Source organism: Lepisosteus oculatus, chromosome 6 (genome assembly GCF_040954835.1).
Source record: "Lepisosteus oculatus isolate fLepOcu1 chromosome 6, fLepOcu1.hap2, whole genome shotgun sequence".
Taxonomy (NCBI): Eukaryota; Metazoa; Chordata; class Actinopteri; order Semionotiformes; family Lepisosteidae; genus Lepisosteus; species Lepisosteus oculatus.
Genome location: NC_090701.1, coordinates 50,117,869 through 50,135,982, shown reverse-complemented (window position 1 = coordinate 50,135,982; position 18,114 = coordinate 50,117,869). Strand labels below are relative to the sequence as shown.

The window sequence follows — 18,114 nt, the reverse complement described above, 5'->3', positions numbered from 1 at the left end:
GCATGATTAAAACAGACATTTTGCACTTAAATTACTTTACTTGCATGTTTTTACATCTTAAGCCATGACAGGGAAATGTATTTATACATATGTCTGGATAGTGATCACTACCACTTGAGCCAAAGAAGCAGAACTCCTAGGGGTAGAAGTAGAAACGGTTTATAAAGGGGAAAAAACAAGCAAAAGAAAGGATACAGCCACATGTCATTTTTTCCCCACTTTGCCATCAAAATGAATATATATCAGGTTTGAATCTGTTGAACCACAGGAATTTATTTGTTTATTGTAACATGTCATTTTAAGAAGAACCAACACAGCAAATAAAGTTGAGGGTCACAAAGATACTCCAGTTTTGGCTCTTATCACACCCCTTTAACAATAGACAAGATGTTCACCATGTATCTTTAAAACAAAACCAACTTTCAAATAAAACAAACCTCTACACAACCACTTAAGACATCTAAATCAATGTTGATCTGGACTCAAAACCGTCTTGCAGATAAAACTGAAAATGAAAACTGACAATATACCATTATATCAATATTACATAGTTTGTTTTGCTGTATAACTGAAAATAACTGAATTCTTTTAAGGCAAACAGCTGATCCATTTCTGGAGGGGAGGTGATCCATTTCTGGAGATGTGGTTGAAAAACACCGAGAAACAAAATAATTTGGCATTAAAATAGATGAAGAATATTGAGCCAATGTTGCTATACACTGAGCAGTATGGGGATTATGGGAGAGATGAGGGAGAGGCAGATGGCAAGACAAAAAAATAGTCAAACAGGATTAAAAATTTGTGTCAAAGCAGGTTTTGAACTATAGCAATACTGTTGCAGTTTCAAGCTCTAATTGTACAGTATAGAATTTCAGCAAATTCAGTAAAGAACTCTAGCTTGGTCGTTATACACCAGAGCAAGTAATTATAACTATATACACAGAAGTGAATGATAAATACAGAATTAAAACAGTCCTGCTTTCTTGTCTTCTTCACTAAATGGCTGTCCGCTCTAATACAGTCCTACATTTTTCTTTAGAACTTCAGGTAACCACAGTAGCCAGGGACTTTAACCACATAAACTGATTAAAATACTAAGATGACCTTGTAGTGTTTTAATACAATTCAGCTTGAAGTCAAAAAGGGCACAGACAACGTAACAAAAAATAAAATAAAAAAAACATAAATCACGACAACCGACCAAGAAATCAAATGTAAATAGATATGGATACAATCCTCAAAACCCGGTCTTTTAAGCAAAAGTTAACCATCTCTGCTGGAGCCCAGACAGACTTCAAAGTTTTACAGGGATTGTGAAGGACTTGGGCGTCTCTCCTGATGAACAGCCATCTAGTAATGAGTGGATTGAGGGGTTGGGCTGGAGTGGGGAGGTTAAGAAAAGGTTAGTAGGCCCAACCAGTCAAGTAGAAAGTTAGAAGGCTCAGCAGCATCCTCCTCCTGCCTGCTGTCCTCCCTGGTTGCCTGCAAGTGTTGCATTGGTTGCAGCATGCTGGGGTCCTATCTTTATGCCGTTTGCCTGGAAAGACACACAAGGAATAGGTCAGCAATTCCAGAGACTAACGGGAATTCTGTTTCCAGGTGTTCCTCAATGGGAGTGCAGTAGTCAAGTGAGCTGTAGTGTTCTTAGAAGAGATTTCAACTGGAACACAGGAGGTAAGGGATAAAGCAAGGTTACAGCAAAAGCTCAAAAACTGAAACGGTCTTTTACTCCAAAATATACCAATTAGAGTCATGTAATCTTCTGTGTTTAGTGTAAAAAGCCCAAGAGATGCAAACCAGCCACATTAAGACTTAAATCAAAACCACGAGCCTTATATAAAAATGAAATTCTGCATTTAACTTGGAATTCAAATGAGGTCACTACTTAGGTCAACATAAAGCCCCACGTTCTTAATTTCAAAACATGTGCCAAAGAAATGCCACTCTGCATGTATGAGGCAACACAATTCACAGCACGTAGCCACAAATAACCACTCAAGTGTCCATCTGAACAACTTCATTGCATTATGTTATTACCCAACTATTTAAGACACCAAGCTAACATAAAATGCTAAGGATAGTTAAATTTGCCGAAACTGAAAAAATAAAGAACTTGGTTCTAAATTACAGCGACTGACTTAAAAATACTAATTGTATTGTTCATCTAATTTAATTTAAAAAAAACCTTTCTACTCTCATTACAACAAAGTATCAAGGTGAGGGGCTATAAACTAGTGGTGGTGGAGGGGAGTCCCCATTACCTATAAAGTGCTTTGATTGGAGTGTGTAATCTATACTGTGTAAATGTAAGGAATTATTATTAAATATAAATAACATTTAATATCGAATAATAAAAAATGTACATTTCTGTTTAAACTGTGAAAACTGTCAGATGATGCTCATTGCAACCTCAATATATTATAATATATTACTTACCCTACACTGCTTAACCTAACTGTGTTACCTTGACAATTAAAGTATACAGTACATATATATGAACTATAAATAACAGTTTAGTTACATATAAAACAAACATTGAAGTCATTGATGTGACAATACTATGCAAATGCTCATAAAACCTGAGGTAATATTACCTCAAGCCTATAATAATTTATATTATTCTTGTAAATCGTCCTGTTGGATGTGAACCTGACCCTTTATTGGCCTGCAGGGACTTAAAGGTTCTGCCAGTAGGAAAGGTCTGTAAACACTGAATCTGGGCTTCTGTCTTGGCGGGACTGCAAAGCAACGTCAAAAGACATCAGACTGCAAAATCGGGTCTCGAGTTCAGGTCCCAAAGAGCAAGATGTGAACCATGTGCCACTAAGAACACAGAATCTTGGTCACATTCAAGGTGTCTACTCTGCAAAATGTTCCTTTGAAAATTTTTGAAGCTAAATTATCACTCTATGAATGAACGTCACAACCAAAATGTAGCCTTGAAAAATTTGGAAAACAATTTATGTACACCTTGTATAAAACAATCATTTGACATCCTATTATCAGAATATTCAACAAAGGAATCCTGACAGGTGTCTCTGCACCTACAGTATGCTGAAGGTACCCATGTCTTATTTTTTTTTTTTAAAAGGGACCATTTCTACAATGTAGGAGCACAAAAAATCAAGCCATAAAAGGTTAAGTTACACAATTTTACTTCATTACTTTTTTAATTACATTAGTTTCACTAATTAAAACAATGATTTATTTATATTTACGTGGGTGTCAAACATCAAACATCACATGGCTATGATGCGTACTATACACAAAGTAAAGATAGATGGATTCATAAAATAAAATCTGTTGCAGTTACCAACTGGAGACAGATTAAAAACCAATTACTGAGCTAAAAAAAATAAAAAATAATGGAGTGTATAATGGCAGATTTATTTATGATAATAGATGCAAACTAAAATAAAATCTGAGGGTTATGCCCAGTCTTCACAGGCACTAATACATTTTGTTTTTTGGGAGAAGATATACAGGGGAAGGGCACAAGAGTGTTCCATGTCATCAATAATTTCAGAAATCCCCAAAGACATGGCAGCTGGCCAAGAACCCACACACACCACGAGCAGCTCTTTCATTTCTCAAGCATGCACGTCTGTCCTAACACAGACTCCCTCAAGTGGATTCCGGTTAAAATACAGCAGCTCACCAGAAGGAACACGGTAGTTACTGAAATTAAGCTCTTAAGGAAACTTTGCGTCACAGTAAATCTCATATTTATAATGTCTGGCAGGGCTTCTACTACAGCAGTAGCCTTGGGGTTTCTGGCATTACCTCTACGTTGACATCAGCTGATGTGGTTTTGACTCTGTGCCTTGACATTTCTTCCTAATAAAAAGCATGCCCAATAGCTAAATAGGTCTCACCTCCCCAAGTTAGCAGTAACCTCCAGAGGGAGCAGGAAGCAGTGACTTGGCTACTTGCCAGGTGAAGGTAGACTGGTGGCTTTTTACACAGTTATGTGAAGTGAGATACTCTTTAACACACCGCACGCTTATCTGAAAGAGTCACTTTCACTTTTTCACCTAAAAAGAATCAGCTCAGATCAAACCCTTCACACCAGCCCTTGATCTTGAGATTTTTAAAAATGAATCGTACTTCCAAATTGTATGTGCTCAAATATCCAGGGCAGACAGACTTCAGATGTTTTGGTTCATATTTTATAATATTAGCACTTCAGTGTACCTCCTTCCCCCAGTATGACTGATATGCTTACCATACCAAAAAGAAAATCACTGCTCCTCTGTCTCCAAATTTTGTCCCATACACCTTGTTGTTTGTTACCTTTGCAGATCAATTCTGAACAATTAACACATCTGCGAATGAAATCCTCTCCAAATGTGTGTGAATATCATGTGTTCAGAAGACAGAATGTGATTTATTACATATCACATCCATCCCCGAGCTGTGCATTTTTCAGATACAGAGAGGCAAAATAATGAGATCAATACATTTGTAAAGTTCACTAACACTTTGAACTGCACTTTAAAATGCAGAAAGGAATTCACCAGAAATATGCCGGATAAATATGATCCCATAGTATCATCCAACTTATGCTTCATCACGTAGTATAAAAAAAAACTTAATTATGAGTAAACCTAATAAAGGAACAAGTAAAGGTTTATTATATCAAGGTGAGAACCCAAAGAAGGCTACACAGCTAAAACTGTTTGTCTTTTCTTTTCTGCATGGAATAAACCTTTACTTGTTCCTTTGCAGCCCATGCATGATGACACAGCTCCCTACTTGATCTATTATTCCTAATAAAAGCAACATTGTTGGCTTGAGGACTATCTTGTTGGTTTTGATGCTCATCAAACCTCACACTCAAATGTCAGATATGACACAAAGAAGTCCTGGAAAATTGGGAAAACGGAAGGATATTGTTTTCCAAAGCAGTCATATGGTAGTGAAAAAACAGATGTGCTAAAATGGTAGTGACAAAGGTTTTTTTTTTTTGTTCGGAGGAGCAACTTTTCTTTACACAGTAGACAAGCTTGTTCACGACAATGAAATTATAATTAAATGCTGCTGTTCCCGTTCCTCGAAATTCTCAATCAGTAGCTGCAAATCGTTAACTTAGAAATCATTAGGACAAGTGGCAAATGAGAACTATTTTTCAAAGTCTTCTAAGAGTAAGAAAAGGAGCAGGCACTGTCTCTTCACACAAAGGGTGTGGAAACGACTTAGCCAGACATGGTCTCGGCGTCCATGCTTTCGCTTTTTCAGTGGCGATAACCACTGCTTTTTAAAATGTAAAGTGATTGGACAAACAATGAGCAAACAAACTCTAGGAAAAATTATCAATATGTAAATTGGACTTTCCCAAAATACAAAAAACAGAATGACTGTGAAATTATTTCCCATAGACCTAATGAAGAAGAAAATGTTAATGTTGGTGAAATAAAATAATGACTCCTGGAAAATTAATGAACAACGATAAGGCTGACTTAAAATTAGACTAAACATTAAACTTAGAAAATTAGACAGAACATATGTCTTATCTAGTAAAATTAAGGCAACTGGTTATTTAAAAAAGCAACGTGCTAACATTACTGCTGTACATCTGATTAAGAGGAATTACTGAAAAATAAAGCCACTTGGGTTAAGGAATTTGCCATACATGAACAGAATTACAGCACTCATTTGTATGAAACATACCTCATTATTAATATCGAAGACACCTTCTTGAATCTTCTCATAAATCTCCTTGGCTGTGTTAATAAATGCCTAAAACATAAGGGAAGAAACGTGATTAGAACATATAATCAAACAAACAGAAGGCAGAAATGACTCAGGCGTCACAAATAGCTCTTAAAAAGATTATGCTACTGACCTAAATAACTCTGGCTATAAGAAGAAAGTTCAGGATGGATAAATGCAACATCATGGCTTACTCTTAGTCACGTCTGCTTCCTATTGCATTGCTGCAAGTGCATGTTGTGCCACCAGAAGTAATTACAAAACAGGAACCGACTTCACTGTGTAATAAAAGCAACTCGACTAGAACATGTAAAGTGTAAATTAAACCGTGCAGTAAAGCAGATTCCCCGAACCACTGCACCTAGTGTCAATTAGATACCATTTAAAAAGAACAAACAGAAAAGCTCAGCTGAATGACAGCAACAAATATGGATTTTCCTGGGTTCATGTACAAAGACTAGTTACACCTTCCTCTCCTGACCTCCTATGCTTTATTGGTATGCACTGCGATAGAAAGAAAATAGCACAGTTCATCAAGAGAAATAAATGGGGCTTCTTTTCAGTCTTACCCTGGAAGCATTTAACTGCTGAACTTGCCACCAGAGCTTTGTTTCCTAATTAACAGGACTGATATGTTTTCACCTATAAAGGCCTTACAGCTCCCCAGAGTAATCAATCTACTGCAGCTCAATTACTGCACCAAGCACGCAGCACAGTCAGTGAAGGAGACTTAAACGACTGCGGCAGACACAGGAAGATATGAATATGCATAAACTCTAAGTGGGTGATCGAAACATCATACAGGGTCAGGAGAATTCACAGCAAACTAATGAGATGAATTAATCACTGAGGGTGTTCGGGGCTCTTCCAGAAATGAACACACTTTCAAACAGTTTCAGATCTTAAGTATGTGAGATTGGCTGGCTTTCAGCCAAAGCTAAATTGATTCTTTCTTTTCACACTCTAAAACATTAACAGCACACATAAGAGGGATTCCCTAACTTATAGTACACCTGTTATCAAAGAAGATGATTCACTCAACTGATTTAATCTGCCTGATCTACAGTTTATATTCCTTTAAGACTACAGCTTTCTATAGCGAAAACGACCTCTTGGCCATACAAAATCCAAAACATTAAGCATCTAACTGTTAAAGATTCTAATAAACATGCATTTATCTTGTGCTATGTAAAATACTTGTATTTGGTTATCAGTCACATAGTTGGACTTCAATGCGCAATTTATAACTTCCAGCTTGAGCTCACAAATAAGCAAAGTGTAAAGGCTTTAACTGCACATTCTGAAAAAGTAACCAAATGTTGACTGTAAACTACTTGTTTTGCATTACGTCCTACACACATCCTGATATTTAAAAATATTTTCCATATACCTGACTTTTAGTGACAAATGTCTGAACTACTACTTTCCCCAGACAAGTAGGCAGTGTGTAGAAACATTTTCAGGACTATGGGATAAAGATGGGATCAGTGCTTTTGAAAACAAGGGACTGTTCGTATAGAGTCGTTTTAAAAGTTAACGGCAACATTTTAAAATGTTTATTTTGGGCTTAGAAAAAATCATCATTTAGGAGTGCATTTCAAACACAATGAAAGTAAAATGTACATAGTAACTGTTAAACCTCTAATTTACATCACAAAATAGACAACATTTCCAGGTATGTGCTGTGTCATATTACCATCATTGTCCGTAATTCAGACAAAACTTCAGATGACATGTCACAGCCGTATGTCATTGTAAACCAGCAGGCTTCGTTTAGTTTTAGCAAGTTTCGTTTATTTTGTCCGTTTTGAGTCGAGCGGCTCAACATGAACGACACGATGTGTCACTAATTTTGTGCAGGGACAGGCAAGATGAAATTCTATTTCGTCAAACTGCTAGTGGAGAATAAAATATTTTTAAAAAAACATCTGCCGACATTTACTTAGCCCATTGGAAAAGAAGCATCAACAGACAGCATTTTGACGCTGAACTGTGTAACCAGTGAGTGACATCATGCAAAGGTGTCCCATCACCCTTTTTATAACAGAGCACACTTGAAGTCCACACCTGCGCTACGTCACAGAAGTGAGGACTTGGAGGAAGGGTTTAGGGCCTTACTTGCTAACTCTACATGCAGATTACGTTGGAACATTTCTGTTGTGAAACGTCTGCTGCACAGCCTGTACATATTCGCTCGTACATCATATTACATTAGTCATTACAGTGAAGAGTGAGCAGGAAGGGCCGCATCACGTAACAATTTGTGGGAACTCGAATGAAAGTTTGTGACAATATGGCAACTTACAGTACTTTCAGAAAGTTCACGATTTTGTGCATCACTAAATTAATTTTGTCACCGAGATTTAATAACCGGTCTGAGAAATTGGAACTGCAGTTCCCCTTTGAAAGAAATGTACACAACTGCACAAATCCTCTATAAAACGTTATATGTCTAAAACTGCATTAGAAAAATTTCCAAAGACTTGGACACTGTATTGTATTGCTAGAGTGTCTGTCATTTGTCGGTCATGTTAAAATTATGTATAAAATATAAAACTACTGTCCATTTTGAGGAAAGTCAAGAACATCCTTTGGTTGATTATTTTTGCAAAGATGATGTATTTCCAGCTTTGTTCCATGCTGGACTGCAGTAAACCAGAGACTACCAGAGTGAAAACTCTTAAAAAAAAAAACTTATATAAAAGTGTGTATAAGAAAAACTCCTTCTAAACATCCCCACTTTATTTGTTGTGGTAACTTAATAATGCCTTACATCCTAGTGTTGACAGCGCTCACAGCAACCACTGGAAAGGCACATGTTCAAATGAGGCTGGAGCTGTGTCATTTTCCACTTTGAGAGGATATGCTGAAAACCGAACTTTTACAGCCTGCTGCATTATTAAACAGTGTTTCCAAGAGTGCAGGATGCACTGTTCACCTCCATATTATGTTAATGCAAACCCTACCCGGCTTGTGTGAGCCGAATGAATGAAAGTATAAATAACACTCGAACGTTTAGATATGAGGGCAGACTGCAAAGATGAATCTGACAGTTTCCCGTTTCCCTGCTGTGAGACTGAAGTGTGGGGCTAGTTGCTGTAAACGGGTAATCAGTGTTGAGGAAACGTGCTGGGAAAAAAAGACTTCTGTTCCAGAAGAGGAAATTGACTCCGATAGGAAGGGAGCCTAGGGTTTGCGTTGTCCATTTTCTGCGAATGATTAAGATTTCTATCTACGTTGGGATTTTTACACTTGCACTACACTTCAAACTCAGAAGCAGTCAAGCTAACCGCCCACCTACCTTGTTACTCAAGATACTCAGCCTGATAACATTTCTGATGGACAAAAAAAATACTTTTCCAAAGTATACAGCAAAAGCCTTGGTGCGAGTTTTTATGAACTCTGAAGTGAACAGCCTCCTCTCTGAACCGAGTTTGAGCGGAGGAGGAAAGTTAATGTCTGCTACCATCTAGTGGCAAATTGTGTCTTCGCAACAATTTTCAGGTCTACATATTTAAATATTGTCATCCTTGAATACCCATGAACAGGGACTACGAAATCCCTGGCTTACAAGCTCCGATGCTGGTTTTAAATTATATGTCACCATATATTAGGCTAAATGTTACAAAAGGCGACAGTAATTGGTTTAATGTTGAAGTATTCTCCACTGGAAGGTCTTCTACCTGACTGGCTTGTAACGTTGTAGTATGTCTTTCAGATTTTTGCTCGATGTCCTTCATGATTAAAAATCTTAAATTTAAAAAGCAGACAGAAGGTGGAAAGTACCAGATTCTGCCAACTAAGAAATCCCCAAATACCCATACTGAGCCGAGTACAGTTCTCTCCACACTTTTCCCAATTTTAATAATGTGCATGAAATAATGCCCGAGGGAAAATACCCCAACACTTTGCTGTGGGTTTTGAGCCATAATATATACTCGCTTTTGGGTTTTTTTTACCCGTTGGACAATGCATCCTTTTTACCGTTAAGACTGAAATGGATTTCTAAAGAAACAGAAATGCCTTCAAGAACAGCGGGCAAGCCCACACATTTAGCTCACACTCCTTATATCTGAAATACTGGGCAGCAGTGTCCAGCAACTGGCTTGCAGAAAATTCTAGAAGTTTCTTTTGGTTATCTCTGCTGTTTAGTAATGTGCACAAAAAATATTTCCAGTGGAAATAGTGCAGATAAAAGAAAGTGAACTGGAGTTATGGCAGTAAAGAAGACATGAGCACTGTACACTTGGTTAAAGAGTGCTGTTGAAAAAACTACAAGCAAAATTACTTAGCTAAGCACCTTTACCACAACACACTACTGAAAGTGAATTTTTATGTAAAAGCTACATAGACTGGGTTTCACCATTTTGATATTTTTCCCATGATGTCATCATTTATTTTTCTGGCTAAATACATTTACAATACATTTATGGACAAAATTAGTCCATATTTGTATTAGAAGCAGCTCACAGAGTACATTTAGGGGTCAACACAAGTGCTACAAAATGTGTAGCTATGCATCTATCAATACGGCAATAGTGCCCATTATAATAATAGGCCACTGGGAACTCCTCTAGTTCTAGTTTAAATGCAAAGCCCATGGAAAGATAGACCTAAAAATAATTCAACAGATAACAAAAGACCAAAGCACTAACAATTCTGAAAATTCAGTTTCTATAAATTCAGGCAATGGCTCAAATGAATGGAGGAATGAATTAATTTGATATACAGATGCTCCTACTTGACCTCATTGTGGCTTCAGTTTCCTATATTGTGTTGTTGTGCTGTTAGAAGTACTGAGAAATAAGTTTCCCCCCCACTCTGAAGCATGCCTACTATTTACGAGAACTATCCTTGTGGCTACTTTCATGCAGATCTGTTTTCTAGTAAGTCTCAAGTAGACATCTGTAAAATACTAAGGAACCCTTGACTTAAATGAAAAGGGTATATTTACAGGAATAGCCTGTAGGTTGATAAGCTACCTAGTTATCTCTTGACAAGTTGTACACATATATATTACTTTTACTTTTAAAAAACCTACACTAACTTTCATAGAGTGTAGGAGTTTGAGAATGATGTTGACTCTTTGATAACTTTGTGGTAAAAGGATTGATTCATGCTATTGTGGTTCTTTATTCCTCAGAAGAAAAAAAAACAAGAATGATGTAATACTACTAAATTCCCTTTATTGTCTGGGAGAAGAAAGCGGCTACTAATTAAGAAAAAATAAAGTTTTCACGTTTATAAATGGAAAAATAAAAACGTAACTCTTCACCTATTATTTGCAACTTAGAAAAAACAACCAACATCGTGATTTTTACCTCTTCTACATTGGAAGCTGTTTTAGCAGAAGTTTCCATAAAGATAAGACCATGTTCTCTGGCAAAAGCCTCCCCTTCTTCCTTTTTCACTTCTCTCCGTGACTCCAAATCACTAAAACAGGGAACAGAGAGCCGTTTTTGAAAGACACTATGGTACAGCAAAACATTTCAAATATAAGAAAGGTTACAAGTGAGAAGAGGTGATGTGGTCCATCTAGCCCATGCGGTCGCTAACAGTTAATGGATCCAAAACTGTCTTCATTCACTACAAAGTCAAATTTATAAGATGCTATTTCCTCACAGATTAGAAGGAAGATCATGCCACTCCAAGGTTTAACAGCAAAAATTATTACGAACCTCACCAAATATCCAGACAGTGCATGATTAATCAAAAGATTAAGTAAAATAAATCTGTACAGCTTTTTTTAATAACTCTCAAACAAACTGCAATACCTCTTGTTTCCAATGAGCATGATGACCATATTGGAGTTGGAATGTTGGCGTGCATCTTCTAACCAGGTTGTCAAGTGGTTGAAGGTGTCCCTTCTGTTACAATTCAATACAGAACAGACATCAAAAGGTAGAGAAAATCCCAAATTACACAGTTCTTTTACTTTTAACACTACATTATATTTAATGGCAGCAGCTGGAAGAAAAATAAGCTTAACTACAGGTTAAGAAAACGCAAGCATAATCTGTACCACATAAAGCATTAAATGCTTTGTAAAAACAAAAAAATACCAGGAGAATTTCATCTTTCCAAATGACGCGTGTTCAATGGTACAAAAAGACAGCAGAAACAGAGCCATGCTACATAAAGCTAGGCTTGGAAACTATACAATCATTTGTAAAAAAGGGAAAACTAAAACACTAATACACAAATTTCATGGCAGACTATAAAATGATCCCATACCTCGGAACGCATAGGAGGTGGATTCTTTCAAAGTAATAAAAATTAAATCTTCCACATTTCTCTTGTATGAAGAGCATGAAAGAACTTAAAACTGACATCCACAAATGCAGTCTTACCTTGTGATATCATACACCAAGAGAGCTCCAGCAGCACCCCTGTAGTAGGACCTAGTGATGGACCGGAAAGACTCTTGTCCGGCCTGAAAGACAATTTATGAAACGTTAAGTCCTGAACAGCAACAGCCAAAAGAGGGGGGAAAAAAAGTCAGCATCTTTCCCCAACAGTTGTCTCTTAAACTCAAAACAGAAACTCATCCCTTTGCCTTTCAACAAATGCAGATGCGCGCTGCTTACTGACACTGAAGAAGGGCAGCAACACATGAAGGCCACTGTTGTGCCTTGTCATTCTCTCCCCACAAAAAGCCCTCTCAACTCTCCCAGGCAAATCCTTGACAACCCAATTTACTGAATGGCCTTACAATACATGAATCATTATCGCAGCGCAGAATGGACTCCTAGCAACTACACTCTGAAGGAGCCTCTGAAAGCAAGCAAATAAGCCAGAGCTGCACATTTGAATTCAATATCCCACTCCCTGGGCAGCTGTTGACATTAGAATAAATAAAGCCCATTGTAAATAAATGATGAATGACACTTTTATGCCCACCATCTGCCAGAGCAGAGGTTGCAGGAAGGCCAAGGATGACAACTTGGCATGTTGCATCACCCGTAGCTCCCATCACTCATCCACAAATTTTTCTGTGGTTAACCGCGTTCGCAGAGACAAAATCATACGAGTCTCATTTCAAAAACATATCAAGCACAGATGGGTGTGGATGCATATATTCTAAAACGTTATATTTTATACCAGTGTTAAAGAATGTTCATCAAAATCTAAATCGTGCTTCACGAGATCCGCATTTTGATTCTCAACACGCATTCCAAAAACCAGGTGAAACTAGCAAAAAAAAAAATCTTAGGATTGGATGACAAAGAAAACTACATATATATCAACGGAATTTTACCCTTAATAATGTGTGATAATTTACAGCATGCATGCAATTAGGGTTTTCCCAAAGTGCTCATAGTGTAGTCACCAGTGACTAATGTTACTGTCAAGTGATTCAGTCACTTTAGAAGGTACAGTATGTATAAAGAATTCTCGACAATGAAAAATATTAGGTACACATTAAACCTAAATAAGCTACTCTGTCTACATTGATTCAATTAAAAACATTTAATTTGATGTCTGTGCTCCAAATTTACCCTAGTTTTAAGGCAGTTTTTTTAATATACCTTTCCAGGTTTTAGAACTACAAAAAGAACCATTGATTGTACATTAAATTCAGAACTTAACCCATGTTTTATTATGGAAATAAAAACTCTAGACACAAATTATGAAAACAAATGGGAGAATGACTGTCAATGTTGTTTTGAAAATTCTTAGCTCTTCATGGTTGAATCCATGCTTGAAATTCACTACCTGACTGAGGGATCTTATAGAGACTGGTGCTTTATTCCAAGATCATGTGAACCACTATTATTGCATGCTGACAAAAGCCAGTCAACTAATCACGTAGCTTTTTCAGGTTTTAACAGCAAAAGATTTGCATCTTTCTTAACCGTGACTTTTCTTCCACATTATTTACTTCTTTCTTGGTGTTTTTTTGCTAACAGTATGAAGAGAAGTTTGTTTATGTAACATATATACAGTATTAATTGCGAGTTCAAACTGTAATGGCTGCAAGCTTTAAAGCATAAAAAAGTGTGAAAACTGAATATCTTTCCAAAGCACATATTGCTTGGGTCCCCTTATCAACTCTGGAAATCTGGAAGTTTCAACCTTAGTTTTGGTATTAATGATGGCTATATTTAAGATCACTTAAAACATGATCTTCAAAGGTATCTTTTCATCTCCATAACACTGCACATATTCATACACCTCTCCCACTGCGATACAGAAAAGCTAATATATACCCTTAAGTAAAGTTTAAAGTAATAGAAATGTAATTTTCTATATGCAAAATTTGGCAATGGGAACAGGAGGTATACAGGCTGTGTGATTAGCGATCAACATCACTTCAACAGCTTGAGGGACTAGTAACAGCACTTGTGCTAAGTAAGAAGCAGCTTGTCTCGTGTTATAACAGGACAGTTTTAGAGCTTTATCTAGGAAACTGAATCAGCAAAAGGCAAAATTCATTTTGTCGCTTGCCAAAAACCAGTGAAAATGCAGAACATTATTTGTGACGGTCGGTAGGTAACATAAAACAGTAAAATATCTTTTAGAGCTACTGCAACAGCTACCAGTTCAAATCAAGAACGATATCTTGCCATTCACATCAACGAATAAAGGAATTCCTCCACTCCACTGAAGCACATTTGTTTTTCTCTGATAGCATAATTACAAGGCCCTTAACACCATGTACACACATCTCCTTTGGAGACAGTGATCATAGGTGCAGTTGCAGTGAGACTAATGGTGTCACAGTCGCTGAGGGGGCTTTTGAATTGAGGAGTTCAGAGGATGAGTGAACACAATTTGCACTTTCAACTTTTTCCACACTAGAAACATCCCTATCAAACTAGATCTGTGACAAAGAAGAGTACTGGCATTGGACAGAAGTAGAGAACTTCAGGGTGAGCGATGCAATAGCATCACCAATGCACAGGATCTGACCTGCCAGCTGTTTAACACCTCTACTTTATACTGTGTTTATTAACGTTAATGCAGATAAATTGCTACCAATCTCCTTTTATGATTTTGCTATTTCTTACATTTGCTTCAAGAAAGCAGAGATATTATATCTACGATCCTGATAATCATTTTAATTGTATAATCTTTACAAAGATATTATCAGAAAAATGACTGTGATTTGTAGCAGGTACACCAATATTTTATTAAACAAATATGACATGTAAATTCAATATGCTGATTAACAAGGGCTGATCAGCAGCAATCTACTGAGAAAGTCACATTTTAGTAGCGTGTGGACAGTGTTTGAAGTAATACATTACTTCCAATGTATTACTTCTTGACACCTGAAGAAGGCTCCACGGCCGAAACGTTGTGTTCTCTTTCTTCTTTTTTTCAGCATGGAATAAACCTATTACTTGTTCCGTAATACATTACTGTATTGTTGCATGCTTTTTCCCAGGTTTAAGATGATCTCTTGTGGGATTCTGTCCCATTCCTCTTGTAGAAACTGACAAGCATTTGCCTGCTCACAGGTTTCCGAGCCCTACCTGCTACACCATTGTCCCAGTTCATCCCACAAATCGAAGATGGAAATCTAAGATGGAAGTCTGGTGAATAACTGTCAGATTCTAGAGCTGTTACACAAACAGTTTGAGGATGTGCTCTGTTCTGCTGGAAAGCTTCCATGTCTGGATGAGCAAGTGGGGGCCCCTTGCCTATCTCTGTAGCTCCAGACAGTCAGGTTGCCATCAATCACTGAAAGTGGAGTCACTCCTAGCCAAGACCTTCATTGGTCTGCTGTACACAACAATTAGTGCATCATTTTGCAAGGGGCACCCTTTCTAGGGCCCTATGAACGTTCTTCACAAAAACCTTGATTCATCAATGAAAAGGACTTGGTTCTACTGCTGGATTGACCACACTGAATATTGGTCCCTTTCCGCTTTATTTCCTTCTTTTCACCAGGCTTGACATTAAACAAGTTAAATAACCTCATCACATGCCCTAGTGATTTTCTCACTAATGAGGTAATTTAGTGCTGACAGAACAGTCAGTAGTTGCTTTAGTGCATCATGATCAATCATGAATCAAAATACTGGCAAAAACAACTTCCAAATGTATTATTCTAAAACATACACGTATAAAGTGGTTTCTTTCAAAACTCAGTATACTTCTAGAGGCAATAAATATCTGCAAGGGGTTTTAAATCAAGAATTACAATACATCTTATTATACTCTTTTAATATTGCCCACCCTGCTCGGTATATTTAAACTCAAAACAGCTTTTTATTACATATGTTACAGAGTTGAATTAATGGTTCAGATATGAAATTACCTGTAATTTCTCAGCAAATTACAATATTATAATTAATATTATTCAAAGGACAAGTCAAACTGCTGGTTCAGAAGTGTATGCTAGTGAAGGCTTCTAATTCATGGGTATTCTTGGAAAGCTTAATAACATGTAAATTAGAAGCAGAGTATGGGAAAATGTTTAATCACATTATATTCAGTGATGTGGGGTGAACGTAGTAGACCTTAACTTCACAAACATATTAAATACCCAGGAGTACAGTCTAGTATTAATTTAAACAACTAAGGAAAGACTGAGCTGAGCCTTGCATTTCATTCCTTAATGAGCTACTAAATAAAATTATTATCCCTTCTTTTAATGCTTGTATTTCCTACATGTGGGCCTGTAGGCCTGTCTCCAAGACTAACAGATTCTGTGGTTCAAGCTCTGTGGGGTCTCAATGATGAAGACAGCTGGGAGCCTCACCTGCCTTAACATGCTTCTTTGACACCTCTGTTTCCTAAAAAATGAATTATTTACAGGCCAGTACATGCAAGAACATTCATCCCACATTGAGTCTCCTGATAAAAAAAGCCTGTTCATATTCAATATATTCATATTTTGAACACAATGTCTATGCCTAAAGACCCCAAGGTACGAGTGTGTCACACTCCACAGCTCTTAGCTTCTTCATAGCTTCCCTTGTGTACTTGTTTAGGCTGAGATGCTTTTTATTTTGTTAACGTGGGACACCTTTAATTGCTACTGTCTAGTCAAATCTATCATAATTTCGGAACACCAACAAATGACATTTGTCAGCTGTGGAGCATGTGAAGAAGATTAGCAAACTACAAGAGAGGGTGGTGGATTCTCATCATCTTTTTTAGTTTTAGTTTTCATTCTAGCCGAGTTTAAAATTTGAAGATTGTCTGGGATTTATCTGTAAACAAAAGACAGCAATAACACAAGCAGGCCGAGAAAGAAAATCCTCATTTACCTCACAAAACATACATGGGATTTAAAGACAAATAACTGATTGACCATAAATAACAAAGGAGATATATGTGATTCCAAAGTCCTTTTCCTATTGCTCTGACTAGCACAGACTCTCCCATTTTGTGATAAAGGACATCAACATGTATATTTATTTTGAGATTCGGTTGAACTCTCTTTGTAAGGAAAACAGAACATGGAGGCATTTGGCTACTGAAAATGTATCCCTGAAGGATAAAAGTCCACTCCTGAGAATGTTCAGTACTTTTATGAATGGTTCACTTAGTTTTATACAGAGAAGAAAAAATACGGAGAACATATTTAGTCAATCAAGTATTGTTGTACAGACATTAATTAAATGTGTAAGTGACAACCTCTCTTTCTCCATCACATCCTAAGTCTGCTTGAGTAATAGAGCTTGAATAAAGAATTCATCCACTTCATAAACCTCCTCAGCCTTTGGGATTCAACACTGCATATCAATAATATGATCTTAAATTTCTCTTTAAACAATCGCTGTAATTTTGTGTGATTGGGGATTCATTCTTGGCTAGCTAAACTAGCTGCATAAATAATGCCTAACTTTTATTTCAGGAAATTTTTGACGGCACTACATACTTTGTCTCCACCTGCAGGCCAATTTGAGTCTTTACGGACCATCACAAACGGTGATACAACACTTAGCCTCAAACCCGCTAACATATCATTCTTAACTTAGTGACTTGTATCTGCTGTGCAGGATTTAACTGTCCAAAACTGAAAGTCACAGCATAAGTTACTGGGTTAACTGGTGACAACATGTTGTTCAAATTCCACAAAGAAGCAAGTTTTAGCAGTGGAATTTATCAACAAACCTTGATTTTGATTTTGTTTAAGATTTGATGGTCTTTGGGAAATTAATGCAGAACAAAATGGTGACTTATAATGCTACCCCTTTATTCACATTAGCGTGTTTTATTAAGAGATATATTTCAAACCTATGCTTCTTCTCTATTCTCTGGGACGGTGACGCTGTAAACCACCTTCAAATTATTACTATTGACCGGTTTTGCCAATACAATTTAGAGTACATGTAAAAAAACACCAATAATTTTAATCTAGTTTCACCTTTGTATTTGGAGTAATAAGATATGGAAATAGATTTATCAAAAATTATGGCTTCAATGTATTGTGCTGAAGAAGTA

The 18,114-nt window shown here is 36.9% G+C and overlaps 1 protein-coding gene across 1 annotated transcript in view; it reads right to left on the bottom strand.

Annotated features, from left to right (window-relative positions):
• Positions 1 to 253: 253 nt before the first annotated feature.
• rab2a (RAB2A, member RAS oncogene family) overlaps positions 254 to 18,114 on the bottom strand; it is a 38,862-nt gene continuing 21,001 nt past the window's right edge. The window contains exons 4-8 of the mRNA XM_006633908.3: positions 12,063 to 12,145; positions 11,487 to 11,579; positions 11,034 to 11,145; positions 5,671 to 5,739; positions 254 to 1,537 (exon numbers count right to left, since the gene is read on the bottom strand). Coding sequence (XP_006633971.2) covers positions 1,442 to 1,537; positions 5,671 to 5,739; positions 11,034 to 11,145; positions 11,487 to 11,579; positions 12,063 to 12,145 — 453 coding nt within the window. The 3' untranslated portion in view covers positions 254 to 1,441. The remainder of the gene's footprint in view (positions 1,538 to 5,670; positions 5,740 to 11,033; positions 11,146 to 11,486; positions 11,580 to 12,062; positions 12,146 to 18,114) is intronic.